The 19,716-nt window shown below is 34.7% G+C and overlaps 1 protein-coding gene across 1 annotated transcript in view; it reads right to left on the bottom strand.

The window, feature by feature from the left end:
- LOC140045248 (uncharacterized) overlaps nucleotides 1-15,595 on the bottom strand; it is a 31,633-nt gene extending 16,038 nt beyond the window's left edge. The window contains exon 1 of the mRNA XM_072090076.1: nucleotides 14,469-15,595. Within this exon, the coding sequence (XP_071946177.1) occupies nucleotides 14,469-15,476 (1,008 nt within the window). The 5' untranslated portion in view covers nucleotides 15,477-15,595. The remainder of the gene's footprint in view (nucleotides 1-14,468) is intronic.
- Nucleotides 15,596-19,716: the final 4,121 nt, after the last annotated feature.

A 19,716-nucleotide genomic window follows, 5' to 3' on the forward strand; every position in this document is an offset into this window, starting at 1 on the left:
TCGCTAATTGGTTTTTTTTTATATAACAAATTGCTTTTTCTAAAGCCAAAATTATTCTACTGGCACAGTTAATGTACTGTACTTTTTCTTTAATGTGTTTATGCATTTACTATATGGCAAGGCTTTTTGTAATCATACTGTATACTTACTAGAGTTTCTTTTTTAAACAAACTATAATACCTCAATACATTATAAGTACTGCAGTAACTGCAGTAGAATAATGATTCCTAACGACAACAAAAACATTCATGGTTAATTTACATTTTCAAATGTATTAGAATGGTATCTATAGATTTCCTTAATTATAATATTGTATGTTTGTAATACGATTAATATTTCTCATCCTATAATAAGTGAATTAAACATTCCTACAATATAATCCCTCCTTCCCCATCTCACCCTTGAATTGAATTACAACAAAGGACTTTAAAATTGTTATACATAATCAGTCTTCTTGTTCGCCATGCTTTAATATGTGGCAACGGTTTTATTTATCATTCACGACAGAGAAGGTCACTTCAGTATCATCATCAGTGAACAGGCAGCTTAATCTAGCAATAGACACACGTCTTTGTCCGGAAACTCAATGGTCAATGAAACTAACTGACCAACACATTTGTCACTAAAAAAAACAACTACAGCTCAGAATTTTTCATTTCACGCTTCACTAAATTAGAAAACTATATGTTCACGTCTGTTTCTACCATCCTTGGGGGCAAGCATTGTCATTGGTCAGTTGGAAGGGTCAATCGGTCAGTCTAAATGTAAATGACCACATATCGTTGTTTTCACACTAATTAAACACAAGTTTGCATACGTAATAAACTACACTATGATAAGAAAATCCAAATTTCGATATCGATTGATAATACTGCAAATTATTATGGCCAACGCTACAAGTATGGCACGCACAAATAATTTTGAGTATTAATATTCCATTGCATAATATTTTAGCCTGATTAGTACAATATGATAAATCATACATACATCCTCCCACATTGTGTTATAACTAATATAGGATAACTCAAATCGATTTTAAGTTAATATTTTTTTCTCAAAGTAATAAAGTAAATATGTTACAGGGACAAAATCAAACAGAAAACAGCATGTTTTTAAGGTTATCTCGACTATAATAATAAAAAAACAAGACTATTTGTAAATATAAGCATAACGTAAATATTTATAGGAAGAGAGATAGACAAGTTGCTGGTATGATGTTGATCGAGTAATGTCATGTGCCCAAATATGGTAGCAATGGCCAAATATGGTTGTGATATAATGTCATCATGACCATATATGGACAGATTTTTTTTGTCACATAAAGTTTGATAGTGCAGACAGAGTTTTATGCAATGTAGCTTAAAATTCTCCATTTAATATTCTTCCTTCCCTTATCTAGCCTTGAATCATTTAATTTTGTAATCAAACTTCCTGATTGGTCGTTGGTCTTGCACGCGGTCAGTTGTAGACACACCCTTGTGTAATTGAACATGGCGCTATTCATCGTGTTCGTGCAATTCCATTGAGAGTACTGGTTTATCAACACCATTATAAACATAGGATTAGCTGGTCTCAGAGAACAGATGAACTATGCTTGACCATTCTCACTGACCATTCACTCTATTGTTTAATCTGTACAGTCTGCTGGTTGACATTACAAATCACCTTATCAACAGGCTAGTGCTTGTGTAATGTCCAGTAATGGCTGACACACTTGGACCATTCACTTAAGTATTGCATACAAGGTTGTCTGTAATGTCCAAGGGTACAGTACTGTATGTCTGACCACTACATTCAATTGTTTAATTGACCAGACAGAAATAGACTAGAGGTCAAGAAGAAACTTCAATTAATACTTTTCTTTCGAACAGGAAAAAATGCAATACAGCTAGATCTACCAAAACAAGGCGCCCTGGTCCTTCAAATAGAAAAATACAAAAGAGCCCCTTGTTTTGGGACACCCCTATTAAGGAACATCCCTAATTTCCTGTGAAACTATATTTTTTACACTACAGCCAACCTCTATTCTCGGCACACCCTTTTTTTTTCCACAGTTGCTACTGTATCTAATATCAAGCAATGTATGTACAGTAATAAATAAATATATTTAATAAATAAATGTTGTACATTTGATACTTCAGTAACAAATATTTCTTTAAAATTAAATTTATTTTAAAAACTCAAATATGAATTCTCAATTATTTAATTTTTACAGTTGAACTTTTCAACTTTCACGGCAGCAACAAAGGCTTAGTGAAATCCAAAAGTGCCTAATATCACACCAAATGTCAACAGTGTTGATAATAAGGATCAGGACACCTTTTTAATTCCATGTTTTGGGTGATTTCCAAATTCATTGGGTATGTACAGTATGTACTGTCTGGTTTTTATCTGCTTAAAATCACATGCTACAAAAATCGATATCTGAACATTGTGTCAACAAAGTCTAATGAACTGTCTGATAATTGGCTATATTTTTTTAACTGTAATATTCATAAGAATCAATAACAAAAATTCTATTATTTAAAAAAAAATCCATTTCATTATTTTGGGCAAATTTTTAAGTGCATAACTTGCTTTGTATTGTGGTACAGTTGTACATATACTTTTCATTACAATGATAACATCCACAATTTTTTTGTTAATACAGTATCTCTTTAAATTACATTTTTTTACCTATTTATTTGCCAGCTAGCTATTCCAACAAACACATTGCTTTTTAGGAAAATTTATATTTAAAATTTGATGTTACAAAAGCTAAAAACTTGAGTCATCAATTTGGCCAAATTTTATTTAAAATAACATGCCCTACTGTATTAATTTATTTCACTCAGTTTCTTTGACATGAGGTTTGATATCCTTGTTTAACAATGGTGTTCCCGAGTGACCCAATAAAAAAAAAAACTATTATTACTTTTATTGTAACTTATATAGTATTTCTTATAATTCTAAATGGATGAAATAATCTTTCAATCATGTTACTTAATAAATTGCTTTTCTTTATGAAATATTTATAAATTATACATATTATTATATTACACTGCCATTACAGCATATTAAATTCAGGAGATATGCTGAATTCAGATGTCAGCTATAGTCTAATCAGTTGAGATAGCATATGATAATGCTCAGCTCTAGATGAAAGTTGGGGCCATCTCTGAAGCAGCCATGCTCGTCTACATGCTACCAGCAGTGAAGCAAAGCCTCGGCACTATCATTAACCAGACAACACAGACACGACGACGCCGCAAAATTAATCAGTCTCAGTCATAATCTCATGGCAGGCCAATTACTCAGGTCACATGACAAGTTGAGCACTTACTGTTCGATATTATGGAGTCTAACGTTTGCTGTACTGGCTGGCACAATGCTTTTAACTGGGTAGAATATTAAAGTATGCTTATTTTGGGCGTTAATCAGAAATATAATGAAAACTCCTTCGTAATCTTACAACAGGCAGGAAGCGTCTAATATTAATGAATTAAATCGGGAACTACTGTATAATACTATAATTACCATATTTTATTCGAATGAACGGCCCAGGGCATTTATTGTTCAAGAGGATTTTTAGTGGCCATTTACCCAAGATATTGTACTGCAGAAAATATCATTTTTAAACTACAGTACTGTATGACCATGAAAAAAATATTTAATAACGCAATGAATAATGTTGAAATAAAATTGACTATTATTAAGGTTATCGAAGGCTAAAGTACATACAGATTATGTTTTGACATTCAGTATTTAATATTAACCAATCATTCGGCTCATTACAGAGGTACACGTACTACTATGTCTGTTTCAGTAGATAAGGTGATGTAGCCATCATCTTCTAACCTTCAATTTTATTATATAATATTTTTTAATATATTGTTGAATGTGTTTGTAATATTTAATAAATGTTAGGCAAAAACTACACGCCGTGTATGTTTCATTTTTTTCTTTAACATTTTAAAACACAAATGCAAAAGAATATTATTGTAACATTTAATACTGTATTGTTGAAAATTTGACATACAGTAAAAGTAAAACCGGGGAAATTTCGAGAACCTGTCAATAAATAATAACTTTTTTTTTTACTTCTGATCGATCGACTCCTGTTACAATTAATGGTTTCTAACTTGAACGCTTCATTTGTATAATCATTTTCGTATATTTATCTGTAATTATTATTTAAGTGTTAATTTTTCTCTAAACTAAATACCGTTCTGATGATTAACGAAGGTGACTTATTTGGTCACCTTCCACTCTCATCATCCTTTTTTTAATATCTAAATATTTAAGTAAAATGTATATTGATGTGTGTGGAAAAGAATTAATAAACAAACAAACTTCAATAACACTATAAATACTGTAATGATATTAACACATGAGATACAAATGCCCATCTTCAAAGCATAATATATTTTTTTCGTCAATAAGTTTTAAATTTTGATTTTCTACAATGTGAAAGAAAGGTGGAACTAGGCCAGGTCAGACCTATCTTTATCCTAGTTCATCCCTCATGGTCGTGGGGGTCAAATCCATCGTCCTATATACTGTACTCCAGTATGATTAAACTAAAGTCTTCTGCACTCTGATCGCGGTAGAGCAGTCAACCGTATCTCTGATAACGGATTTAAAAATCGTGGATTCTATCACTTCGGCATGCATTGCGTTATAAGTGAATTCAGATAGGATATCGTTGATCTTGTATTTTATATCCGCAAGAAAACATGTTTTATTCCAGCGAGTTTAAGTACTGTAGATTTCAACATTCTGTACTTTAGATTTTTATTTTAAGATTTCAATATATTTAAAAATAAATGCCATTATGACATTGTATTTGAATAAAATTAATTTTTACTAATTTATATATTTTTTTCTAGTTCTATTGTCATGTTTTGTAGGATATTACAAAAATTACATGTCAACACCAACTGTTCCACAATACAGAGTACTTTAGTAAATAGTAGACACGCCTTGGAATTGACCAATCACAATGCTTCTTGTGGTTACCAAGTTTAGATCTGACTACACCAGTGAGAATTCAACCAACTAGTTAACATAATAAATAATGGTTTGTGGGTTTTTATCTAATAAAATAGGAAAATAAATTACTCAATTTAAGAATGTCATTTTATATTAATTTTAAGGTATTAACAATAAAGATATATTGTCCACCACACACAAAAACCTTGCCTGACAGACAATTTTTTTTTATCCAATTGTTGGCAAAGTTAATACTGTAACTACAGTATCATGTGACATCAAAACGGCATATTAGAGAAAACAAATTTTTTTTATGTCTTTTTCAAGATCACAATACATCTTTAAAATAATCTTGTTCATGATGACTATCGAAACAGATCCTGATGAGTTCAAAGCCAATTAATGTTACATGTGAGTAAAAAAAGGTTTTTACTATAAAGTAATGGCGAATAGAACATACATTATTATAAATCGTTGTTGATGAATATTCATCTATAAATGATGAAAAACAAACGACCTTGACCAGCGAAATGCATTTTAATAATGCAAATTTTATATCACACTACTACACAACAACATGTGTGTACAGTACTGTTTAAACACTACATTTTTTAAAAACCGCACCCATTATCCAGACAGCTGTATGCACCATTTACTCAATTTATTAGGAAAAAAAATATATTAGTTTAGATTAAAGATTGTCTACACATGTTGTCTTCAAGAACATGACAGTTTTTTTATCATTAGCATTTTCCGTATAGGGATCAACTGCTAATGGATACTGTACTAGCCAGAAGTAATCTTATATTTTTAGGGATCACAATAGTAGAGGCTACAGTATAACTATAAAGCACTATCTACACTATCAAAAAAGTTTGACAAAAAAAGTGTGGTGTGCCCAAATATGGTAGTGATATTCCCAAATATGTAGTGATATGACATCATCATGTCCATATGGACACCTCACATTTTTTTGTCACATTAAGTTTGGATAGAGGTTTAGAGAATCACACCGACATGCAGCAATTACAAAAACTGATCAGTTGTCAAAAATGTTATCTTACGAGGGTCGCCACAGTATTTACATACAATTTGAACCTGGTCACATGTCTGCTTTATCACGTTTATTATCGGCAATAGCAAGCACAAAATGACTGGGCAAGTACTTCAGATAATATTAATATAACACATAAACAGAAAGGGTCAATATATTGATTCAATAGAGATATTATGAATTTCAAGATTTTTGTTTTTGTAATATAAAACTTTATGAAGAAATCTTTAATAAAACCAGGGGGGAGGGGGGGGGTACAGTAAAGACACATGAGTCTGTTTCCTGACATACTTCTATTTGGCTTGTTGTTTTAAACACATTCATCTTTTTTTATTCAACAGTGAAAAATACATACCGTATATTTCGGTGTATAAGTCGCACTTTTGACACGCAAATTTGACCTCTAAATTAAGGGTGCGTCTTATACACCGAACATAAATGCCTCTCACCACACAGATTGTACATATAGGCCTAGGCTATCGTCACCTCGTTTGCTAGGCCTGAGTAGGCTAGGCCTAGCTACAGTAACTAACTAACGTAACGGCAACCTGCTTCTGCCTAGTTTTCAAGGCATTTTAGCATGATGTTATACTAAATATGATAAAGATTTGTTCATTATGGCGATAAAATTTCATTTGTAAACGTTTACGTACATAGTATTTATTTATACAGTAGTTATAAACACGATCGCCGTACCCCCAGCGCAAGCCCTCTTGGCGGCCACATGGTGTACGGTATTCGACTAGTATATTCTCCAGGTACAGGTGATTATAGCATGGACCTAGCGTACACGCTTCAATTCTCGGATACATACATAGATACTAATCGAATAAGATTGTCCGTGAAAACGTGCGCCCTCTCGAAATGATCGAGCGAGGCTAGCCCACACGTACATGTTACACACACGGTCATGCACTCGATGTTGCGGCTGTTGAGGCTGGGCGCGGCCGAGCCTAGGTAAGAAAAAACCTAAATAAAGGACGCCGTTGCAGATATAACAAAATATATTATTACAATTATATTGATTACAATTTAAAAAAACATTGTTTTGATGAAATATAAGGTGCGTCTTATACACCGACGATTTAAAAAATACCGATATTTTACTCTCAGTTAGGGGGTGCGTCTTATACACAGGTGCGACTTATACACCGAAATATACGGTACTCTGTATAGATTACGGACAATGCCATTGGAACTAAAATGAGGTAAATATTTGGTGATGGCAATGCTCACACTTAAGGGCGTCGTCCACGGATTTATTGCACCATTTATGGATAGACTGTGACATTCAATGATTTTTTTACTTTTTAAGTTTCTGCTTTTCAACTAGAATTATTGCTGATTATCCAAGTACACTAAGCATGAAACATGGAATGTGTTTTATAAGCTTAAAAAAACTACATTTTTAAATAATTAATATAGTACGTAAGTTATTTCTGGCAAGTTGACAGAGAATAAGCTACAGTAGGTACTTAGCAGTAAGCCTACACTTATGTTTCATGTGACCCACATGAGTGCCACCAGAATATTGAAATATGGAACATTCTTTGTAGACTAGACGCCATATGGCTAGAGAATGCTGACCATTGCAGGACAGACAATTCAGAGAAATCGACCTTAAATTTGACCTACACTTCAAGGAAATTAATGCTAAACAGTAGACTTGTTTTGTCTGAACTTTAGGCTATTTGTACTTTTTACAAATTGCCAGGAAATTCTTATAATTAATCCAAAAACACAAACTGTAAATCTACAGTAATAATAATAATATGTAAATTTATGGTATTAATTAATAATAGTATTGTACAACAAGAAACCATAATGAATAATAGATAAAATACTTGAATCATTTTAGAATAACCTTTTCCATTGAGAAACTCTTGTTCCATTATATATTCCAATGTTATCACAGTTAAAAAAGTGATTCAACAATTTTATAAAAGAACTTCCCTAACATTGTTGTCATCACTTGGCTATGCAATAGTTAACTCTCTAGCCAATCTATAATAACTCAATAGTCTAACCACATCATCATTATGATATTACAGTATTACCCAATAATACATTCTTTGTGGATTTCACTAACTAATTCAGTTAATCTGTCTAGTCATTTTACCAAAGAAATCATTAAAATAGGCTTTGAAAACAAAGTATGCTATTTGATCATTATGAAATATTAAAACCCACAACCATTCATCAAGAACAATAAACAGGAAAAAGCAAATAATAAAATACCGTAATTTCTAGAATAAATGTCACGATGCGACACTGTATTGGCGACAGACAGTCTTGTTTCTAAAAGAGAGTGACAATATCCCCTTATGCAATTTGTAGCTTGGTGAATATATAGCATTGTCATATACCTGGTCTAGACAAAGGCAGACAACTAACAATGCAGTATTGTTTACTAAAACATCCTAGAGGTAATTCTATGTTTAGTCTGTATGTATACACAACAGATCCTATACTAATGTTTCTGCTGGTAAAATAACCACAGCTATCTTCTGGTTTGAGCATTATGGAATTAGCATTCAGTTATCAATTTATTGTAGTGTCCTGATCTTTGTGGTCAGTATGGAACTGTTAACTTTTTTTTATTTCCATGTAAGGACATTACAAGCCGACGAGACAGATTAATTTTATTTCATCATTACTATTCAAATATGATGATTAATTTAACAAATAATGTAATTATGTGTACTGTGTGTTAGGGCCAATGACCTTTTTGGATTATTGTAAACTTTATACTGTACGCCACCATTCTTTTTACACCTTTCCCAATATTGAGGACGATAAAAAAAATCAAAAAGCTCAACAGTTCTTTTTATAACTACATGTGGTGTACCGCAAAATTCACAATTTATTGAATATTAAAGCCATTTAATTTTTATGTAGTTTTTTTAATTCATTTTTCTAAAAATAATAAGTATACTAATTACTATCAATAAAGTTGTAAATTTTAAATACAATTTTTTATAAAAGTTTTTACAAGTTTTAATTTTCACTAATTCCATTTGTACACCATTATTCTTAGATTTTTTTTTCCTATAAATGAATGAAATCAATGAAGTAGATTTTTTGTAAAAGGTTTTACAAGTTAAATTTTCTGTAATTCTATTCATCATTGAATTTATTTTCTCTCATTCTATTCATTAGAGTTCAAATATTTAACTACCATACAGTACCAGCGAGAATTACTGCCCCTTTTTGGACGCGACGGACGCGTCGAGTGTCCGTCCAATTTGCGTCCACGACGCGTCCATTCATAAACTAAACCAATGATTTGGACGCACTTCGTCGGGCGGGCCGTGACCTCGCTACCTGAGTCTGTTTTTGTTATTGTTCGCGACCGTATTCATATTCAAATGACATCGGAAAACTAAGCCTGACTGTTGAGCAGGGTCGGCTGTATTGGTGTTTGTTTATAAAATACTTTCACAATACAAACAATATGATTAAAAAATAAATAAAGTTAGCCTACGACTTGTGTGTGTTGTGTTTATTTTTATCTGCCGAATAATTCGTCCAAAAAGCCAGTTTCGTGCGAAACTGTGTCTATATCCATCGCTAGCCCGCCGTGGGATCTAGCCGGCCGGTTCACTGTCTAGCACGTACACCACCGCCTGAGATCGGCCTAGCGTACTCGATCAATAATCATCGTCATGATACAGTATATTTTGTTCATATGAATCATTTTATGGAAGAATATTTTTTTAATAACGAGGCCTCTATTTCATGTTGAATTATTGATATGATCATAGAGAAATAAGTTATATTTAAATGTCATATGATGAGTTAAAACTGTGGAAGAAGGCTCAACAAAATCATGTAGCCTACAGTATGTACTGTACACTGTCAATTTATATCTCCATGGTCGTCATAGCGCGCAACAAAGAGCACGTGATATTTTTCTACTCCATTGGATCCCAGCAATATTGCAACCATGTTCTACCGCTGCTGAAAAGCGGGTTGATGACCCTGTGATGACGTACAGTACAACACTAGGCATTCTGTGTACGCTTTGCTTATAAATATTAAGAAATATTTTTTTTACGCTATAATGATGTTCCTCTCTGATCATGTTAAGATTACAGTGTTTGTATAATTGTAATAATGACTGTAATAATATTTTTGTAGTTAATGTTATTTTGTACCAATTTTGGGGTCTAAGCATAGAGATATTATAGTGAAGTTCACTATAATATCTCTATGCTTAGACCCCAAAATTGTCACTATAATATCTCTATGCTTAGACCCCAAAATTGGTACAAAAAAACAAGGGCGGGTGTTAGAATTTGATACACTGAATAGAAAAAGACAATAGGACACGGAACAACACAAAGGCATTAAGGCTTGGTACAAAAGCGATTTAAAACAAAAAAGCCAAGGGCGGGTGCTAGAATTTAATATAATGAATAAAAATAGGTTGAGGATATTTATAGTGTTACAAAACTACATGTACTGCACCATTTTTGTCCATTACAATGTGTCGATTTTTTAATTAGTATATAAAATTCATTGCTTCGCTCGGACAGCGAAAGCAAACTATTTTTCACACACTCGGGTCGCCGAACGGTCGAGTTAGGTAAATATGCTATCACGTGGTTTTACTGCATGCATGGCAGGCACACGTGGTTTCAGCACTACATTTCCCGCAAGTCCCGTTCGGCGGTTTCTTTTTAGGCGGCGTGCCAAAGAAGTTTTTTGACATTCGATACTCACAATTCATTGCTTCGCTCGGACAGCGAAAGCAACATATTTTCACACACTCGGGTCTAGTCGCCGATTGTTCGAGTTTGGTAAATATGCTATCACGTGGTTTTACTGCATGGCAGGCACACGTGGTTTCAACACTGCATTTCCCGCAAGTCTCGTTCAGCGGTTTCTTTTTAGGCGGCGTGCCAAAGAAGTTTTTTGACATCCGATAATAATTTTACTCACAAAAAATCAGTCTTTCTTGCCCATATAGTAAGCTGTAGTACTAATGAACTGGTATCTATACGCACTTATTCATTAATTCGTTTTTTAGAGGTTTTTTTGTGCATGTTATTAACTACTGTAGTATAAAATACATTTCGTTTAATACAGGTTTTCACGGGTTGAGAAAACATCGTACAGAATATAACTGTAGTACAGTAACAATGCGGAGCTTTTGTTTACGTTAACACCGGCGTGGTTAGCTCCCGGTTAGCTCAAACAAAAAGGACGTTGGTCTAAGGTCAAATCACGTCAGACGCGTCGATATAATGGACGCGAAGTGGACGCGTCATGGACGTATTCATGCCGCGTCTGCCGCGTCCGAATTGGGCAGTAATTCTCGCTGGTACTGTATCTTTGGTGGTATCTTTGTCCCCCATTTCAAAGCAAACATATTTAAACTACCATAAAACTACTAAAGGCTACCAATAGATTATCATGTAGACTAGTTGATTCTGATCGTAATTGGTAATCGTCAGAGCATTTACTTGGCCGATTGCCAATAAATAGTGGCGCGCGTTGTGTACTGTACATAGAGGCTCTTATTATACAGTAAGAATATTACTGTTTACTGAACTGTGTAGACATTTTTGTTTTTATTATAGACTGGTCTACAATAGTATTCCCAATGTCTAATAGTAGAGTGAATAGAGTTTACACAAAAAGGACTAAACAAAAGACTTAGCAAGTTCAGACACAACCAATTGTACACTGCTTTACGGTTCAGCGACCATGACCTAAATCAAACAGTGTAGACATTTTGAATTGAATGAGAGACAGGCTCACAAAAACACAAAAAACATACGGCTTGGGATTGTTATTTCTGTTCATTCGATATGCAGCGAGGAAATATTGTGTATACGCTGTAAAGATCAATAACACCGCTAACACAATTTGTTGCCTCTCTACTTCACTACCAATCGATAAGTGTAATAATGTAAATGACATACGGCCGTCTATGGAGCGGGTCAAATCAATAATACACAAAGTTCAATAACCAGTTGGGTCTAGACGCCAGAATGCCCATGGCCATTACCCAATGCCTCTGTGACAAACAGATTATAATTACGTAATTTCAAACTAGAATTTTTTTAGGTAACTAACTTAACAAATTCTGTAATCAGATATTGTAAATATAAGGCCATTTATGTTTTGGTCTGAATTTTTATTACAACAGCATAGAAATAGAAATATAGTTTAAGTATAATTTGGGAAAATTGGGAATACACTGTAAATTTGGGGAAACCGATAGAAAATTGGGAATTATATACTGCAAATTCGGGAATACCATACTTAGAAATTTGGGAATTGTAATGACAATTTAGGAAATTCAATCCATAAGGATTATTTGGGAAAATTGTACTGGAAATACCAACCATACTGGAAGTATTTGGTGGGAACACTATAAATTGGGACACGGGATTTCATCTTATAATATTAATATAAAAAAAATAAATATCATACTCTTAAGTGTCATGTACATACAGTTATCAAGGAAGTAAATAACAGAAATTATTTTTTTTTGTCTAGACATATTCCTACAAGTACAGCTACACGAGACATGGATGAAGACATAATGATTATGGGAAATTAGGTATCCGACGCCTTTACTGAAAACAGCAAGCTCGATTGATTCAATCAAAGCGTTATTAATCATTAGAATAGTGAAAAAAAGCAAATCAAAGGTTAAAAATCTAATTATTTGTACTCTCCTCCACATAGACTTGTGATTTAGTGTACATTCTGTACTGTTTAATATTACAACCTCAAGGGTCTAAATTTATTTTAAGTTTATGAATGTGATGAATATGTTTCACTTTTGTTAAATAGCATCTTCATATTGAAAATATTAACCTTTCAACTTCGGCACAGAATTCAGTCTCTGAATTAAATGCGTCTCATGTTTTTAACACAGTTACTAATTTGTTTTTCACTTTGTAAGTGCAACTTCAAAGTTGGCTTGTAGCTTGCCAGAGCCAAAACGAATTACTATAATATGCGGTTTTGTTTTACTGTCAACGATCATTTATCATAAAGTTTCAATGAACAGTAAAATTAAGTTCTTTTGCTCAATTTGCTAATCTATATTATTATTGAAAATGGTAAATTAAATTATCAACATTTTTTTTATAGATATATATATAAAAATTATATATATAAATTCTACAGAAGTTATCAATTTATTGTATTGTATCAAAATTTATGCTTTAAAATATGAAATAAAATTGTAAAATATTTTCTAAATATTGTAATAGTAAAAAAAAACACAACAATTTTCACAATCATACTGTAGTCTGCAAAGAATTGAATGACTCTCTATCATTAGGGACTTTAGAGGACCTCCTAGCAGTGTTTCCTGTCTTAAGGACTTTCACCAAAAATGAAACAGATTTTGACTTGTCGATGCGCACACCATGAAGTGACAATCACGGAACAAACCCCTGCTGATATCAGATTCTAAATTCCTGTTCAGATTGTCACCTGAGAGACTTGTCTGGAGATTAGGCAAATCAGACTGACTGTACGCATGGCTTCTTATCGAATCAGTTCATCAGTCCCGTTGTGAACTTGTTCCAATAAAAAAAAACCTTTACAAATTACAGTACTGTTACGTACAATTCCCCGCCTCCTTATTAGATTTCAGGGACCAAATTTAAAAAGCAACGTTTAAAAAAAAAAAATTTGCGCACTGCATCTACAGTACGGTAACCATTTTTATTTGATTACCAGTAATTTTATGTTAGTACACAGTATGCATACAGTAGTTCTATAATACAGATTTGGCTTACTTTAAGTAACTTACAGTGAATAATAATAATTCAAATGTTATTTAAAGTTCAAATGTACAGTGTGTACTGTATTGAGACATTGATAATAGCATTTTTAAGCTCATCACTTTTCCATAATTCAAATTGGACAAGTGTTCTCTGTATAAAATCTGTCCTTGAATAACTAGACGGATGGATTTTTATATATATTAAACAAAACCAGAATACTTATATTCTCATTAATTATACAGTATCACTGTAGACTGGTCACCAGAAAAAAATGGACAATTTTAATACTGTATAATACAATGGAATGATCTAATTTCATTCAGTGAGTAGCACAATAGTGTAGCCTTAAAATAACAAAAAAACGATTACGGTACATTACAGTACAGCGGTTACAAAATCATTAGGAATGTTTGTTTTTTTTGGCTAGACTGGATTTCATACTTTCCATTATACTCAGTATTTTCGTGCAGAGTTCGAACCTTATTTACTAATACTATGGGGACAATTGTAGTAATGAGCAGAAAGAAGGAAAACTACCGGTGTAATTATACGTAGTAGAATACGATGCAAGTTTACTTTCACTTGTTGAGATTGACACACATCTCACAAATTACACTTTTACAAAAACATCCCATTACTTTTTAAATTCGGGAGTGGTTGAAATGGTCTTAACGTCCATAACTTACCGGTTTTCTTTTGTATCTGCTCCTGAAATCAAAACGTCCTTTCATTTCTTCAAGTAAATCTTGGTATTTTTTCTCATGGGCGACAGAATTTGATAACATCAAGTAGCTTCGCCAATTCGCAGAATCGAAACCCCAATGACAAGTGTGATTTTCCTTTCCACCATGGGAATGAACGATAAACTTCTGCGGAGGATACACATTCATGCACTCGAAACATTCAATGCACGGTGCGTCCGGGTGGTTGTACATCTCGGGGAAATATGCTCCCTTACATTTCCCGAAGCATTCGTGATAAACGCTTATTGTGTTTTCCATTTGGCCTTTTCGTTTCTTTGCATCAGACCCGTAGTATACTTGTTTTTCAGAATAGTACAGTAATGTGTTACATAATCTCTCTGCATCAGTTTTGGTAATCAATCCACATGATGGAGCACTAAAAGGGAGAATACCAGTTACCTTTAAAATCTCCAACTGTTCTGGGCTACATCGCGAACAATAAATGTACAATTCATCACAAACTAAGTTTATCTGTCGCAGGCTATAATCTCGAAGAACACTGTTCAAAATTTCAGGCAGACAAAGACGTTTTTCTCCGCCGACAATAAAACATGCAATCCGTTCATTCTCCAAAATAGTTTCACATTTTTCACTTCGCGAATTGTCTATCGGTGTAAGAACTGGCATTTGTTGAATCGGGAAAGGAGATTCATGAATAATAGGATCCATAACTTCCACATATTTATCCACTTGTTCATTCCCCGTCAATGATGGGGGAAGAACAGGCACCGTTTTCAAAGGAGGCTGGCTCAACAACTGCAGACCATCTTTGCATTTCATCGTATTCTCCACCGCCGACGATTCTTCTTCCATGAGCTTAACTCGCTCGTAAACCCAACGTGGTTGCGAATTTATATTTGGTCCTTGTAAAGTGGACAAAGCAACATTTTGATAATTTTGAAGAACTTTGTCGATAGCAGAATTATATGGCATTGACTGGATGTGATCCATTTTCAGTCAAAATACTTGCTAACTGGCCAAAAACATTAGGTTTGAAAGTCAATCCGTACAACGTTGTTCCTAGCGCTAGCTATTCACGTTGAATGATCCAGTCAGCTCGCTTGTTGTATAGTCAAAGAACTTATAACACAAGAATCTCCTGTTCGTCCGAAGCGCGTAACAATTTCGAAAGGCATTGTGGGATAGAATAGAGCTATGGGTGGCGCCATTGTGAGCCATGGAGTAGGGCGCCCGCATCAAATTAGAAAGTCAAAATCATAGAGGGGTTCTGCTAATGCTCTAGGGGGTATAGAGTAATTGACTGAGGAGTAGGGCGCCCGCATCAAATTAGAAAGTCAAAATCATAGAGGGGTTCTGCTAATGCTCTAGGGGGTATAGAGTAATTGACTGAGGAGTAGGGCGCCCGCATCAAATTAGAAAGTCAAAATCATAGAGGGGTTCTGCTAATGCTCTAGGGGGGTAGAGTAATTGACTTCCTAGTTTGGAGGGGGCGCTGCTCCATGCTGTGAAATGGCGTCGCCCAGTTTGACCTTTTAACCCTGTACTTCCGATACTGTGTTTTGAATGCAAAATTGAAGAACAGGAGATTCTTGTGTTATAAGTTCTTTGGTATAGTCTAGTCGGGGATGTATTATGCGGCGCGGCGGCTAGCCCAGCCTTGAGTACAGAGAGAGAGAGACGTTCAGACGCTGTTCCGTTTACTTACTCCCTCTGCTGCTGGAAAGTTGGAATAGCCGTATAATAATGACCTCGCTGCCGAGACATCCGTTATAATATTATGACGGAGAGTGCTCTTTCGGATTAGAATTGATATGGGTAGAGATGTTTTCGAAGGCCATTGGAAGCAACAAAAGCACGCGCTTGATTGTCATAAATCAAGAAGCATGCCGATTGTATTCAGGGAGGCCTTACTTAGGTTTTATATCAAATACTTTTGAGTTCATTCTAGGATAGTCACGAGTCATTCTGAGAATGTTATTCACTGAGTATATTATTTCCATAACATTAATTGACTCACATTCATCAATTCAAGCTCATTCCTCTCCTCCCCGACCCTCATCACCCTCAACATTAAATAGTCGGTTTATAAGTGACAAGATATTAGTTTTAGTCAGTCTTCTGCGACTGTACAGTGTAAACAGACTACCCGCCAACTGTGGCGTCAAATCGGCGCGAAAGGGTCACCACAAGTAGTATAGATCTTGATGATTCAATTTCTGCGGTTCAGCTAGGTATTATGCAACTACAGGGCGTAACATAAAAAAAGTAAATTTGTAAGTACAGTAATGTAAAGTTCCAACTTGAAATAGGCCTATATAAAATGTAACTAATTTCATTGTCAGAGGGAAGAGAAGTAAGCGCGCGATAATTGAGCACCGGCGGGATTATGAAATTAGGCCTAAATTGTTACGGTAATATTAAAAATATCAAAGGAAATAAAAGATCTAAATTCTTTACAAATATATTTATTTTATTGCACCGCAAGTACAAAGGATGGTGTGATATCGTCACAAATGTAAAATACTACAAATACAAATTAGTTTCACATTATTATTACAAATTGAATAGTCACAAGTTTTTACGCTAGATACTTGATAAAGATCTTAACGCTATACTTTGAAACGGTAGGCCTATCTAAAAGAGAAAGTGAGAACATGCATGGATGCTCAGGTGACAAAAACATTATCATCGGGCAGAAATCCAACTTTTTAAGAGATTAAAGACCGGGCTAAGTTTTAATTTATCCGGGTTAAATTGGTGACCTACCCACACCAACGTTGGCGAACAAGGAAGAAGCCAGAACAGGTAACCACTAAATATTATGGGTAATATGTTCAGACTCACGGAGTTACGGTGGAGTTGTCTAATGTTTAAGGGCGGTAACGAACGTTTTAACTTCCACGTGAGCTTACGTCTGGGCCTACCTACACCGTCTCGTATTCAACAAACTGGCAAATCATTCTTGATGAGCATAGGCCTACGTATTTATATGAGAGTTGCAACGAGAGGGGATCTTTTAACTTTCTATGTTAAATAAACAAGAGGATCCCATTGTAAAAAAGTTCAATATCGAGATTGTCGTTGCCTATCCTGCATCTGTTTGACTTTTCAGCTTTTTTTGCTATTTAAAAAAATCGTATATATTTGTAATGTAATGATACTGTATACATCTATAATTACAATTTTATTCAAAATATTTGATATGTTTTTATTTGATTTATAACGAATAAGCCTATTTTACTAGTAGGCCTTGCCTATAGACAGCATTAATTGCTATACAGATCTCTCAATGATGTTCAATGTTAAGGAGCAGGATACACTTGATATCCGTAATTTCCGTCTTACCTTGAATTCAAATTTAGCATGAATGAATTAATTACAATGATGACTGTTCATTACATAACACGTCTGCCTAATGAGCCTCCATGATCATCGCTCTAGACCACGAACTTAATACCTCTAGTAGTAGTAGACGCACTTGTCTACTAGCCGTTAAGCGCGAGTACACAACCCGTTAAGCACGCCCACACAACCCGTTACGCGCGCGTCTACCAGCCGTTAAGCGCGCGTCTACCAGACGTTAAGCGCGCGTCTACCACCCGTTACACGCGCGCATAAAAATCGTATTATATCATCACTTGAACGTGCGTGCATCTGGTCGTAAACTACGCACATCTAATCAGATGCCGTTCATCTGAGTTAAAAATGTTCATATTTATTTTCTCCGTGATTTCCCCGCGGTTAAAGCAAGCCTGAAGTTTCAGGTCTACAGTTATAAAATAGCCACTATAGGGAGATCCGTGTTTATTTTATCGCTCAGACCCACCCGGATGCATGTCTGTTAAATGACCTTTGGTTTTAGAATATAGGTCAACATTCGAAAACAAATACTACTAGCTCGACGGATCAAACAAAAATTGAAACGTCTGTTGACTGGTGGACCAAAATGAAAAATACGAAAAAAATACAGACTTGAGAAAGTCAAGCTTGGTTCCCACTAGCGACGCAACACAAGGACGTAACGCAACGCAAGTGAATTGACCAATCACAAGCGATGGCTTAATCGCTTGTGATTGCTAACTGTCTATAACTTCGCTTGTCATTGGTTAAAACGCTTGCGTTGCGTTTACGTCCTTGCGTTACGTTCTAGTGGGAACCAAGCTTAAGTCTTTTTTTTTACGTTGTTGGTCTGCAAGATTCCAGCTCAAATATATGTATGAAACGCCATGTGTGACAAAATGTAAATCTTTTATCAATTATGTCGAATGGCCGTATGGATAGAACATACTAAACGAATGCTACGATTAAATTTGTTTTGATATACTTTTCATAAAAATACATCTTAACCACGTGCTTACGTTCATAAGGCCAGTTTGTGTATAGGCTTACTCACATCATGGATCTGAAACAGAAATTTAGAAATGCCAAAAACTTAACACAAACAGACAAATTGTACATTATGGCACATATTAGGAAATGACATCTTCCGCTTTGGTTCTTATTTCTCCTCATACAGACGCCAACACAGTCAGATTATTGACGCCATGTTTACAAAACGACGAAACAGCTATATAGCTAGATTTATAATTTCTAAAAAATCGCAACTTATTAAACTTTCACTCTACCCTCAAACACGTTCTCCCTTGAGGCTGTGCACACTGTTGCACTAAGCTCAATCCAACAGGAGTTAGCCCGGCTGTTCAGCATCAGCACAATTTCACATGCAAAAAGACTCTCCACACCACCGGTAAAATCTCTTACCATCATCGCACAGGGTTTTGTTGAGTAGTGCGAAGGAAGAGGTGAATGGCTCGCGCGTGATAGCGCATCTGCACTGATGTATTGCTTTTAGGTCTCCGTTTTATCCCTTTCCCTGCTCTTCAACATTTTCGTTTTGGGAATTTCGTTATAACGTATTATACAACGAAAAGTTCAGTGAGTGCTATCCTTTTGTATTAGTATTAGTCTGTCTATGTTTTCCACATAAAAAATTTTCCTCTCGTGAGTGGAAATGATTTACAAAAGTACGAGAGGACAAGCGCAGGAACATGATTTACAATGGCCTACGCCCAAAAAAAAGCTTTATAGCCTGCAAAACGGTTATAGCCTGCATTGGGGTGGTCAAAGGTGAGTTGGGGAACTACTTTTCCCGGCTTCATCAAAGAGATACGAAAAGTGCATTTTGCAAGCCGGTGATTAATATCAAATTCTCTCTCTCTCTCTCTCTCTC

The sequence above is a fragment of the Antedon mediterranea genome, chromosome 3, assembly GCF_964355755.1.
Source record: "Antedon mediterranea chromosome 3, ecAntMedi1.1, whole genome shotgun sequence".
In the NCBI taxonomy this organism is placed as follows: Eukaryota; Metazoa; Echinodermata; class Crinoidea; order Comatulida; family Antedonidae; genus Antedon; species Antedon mediterranea.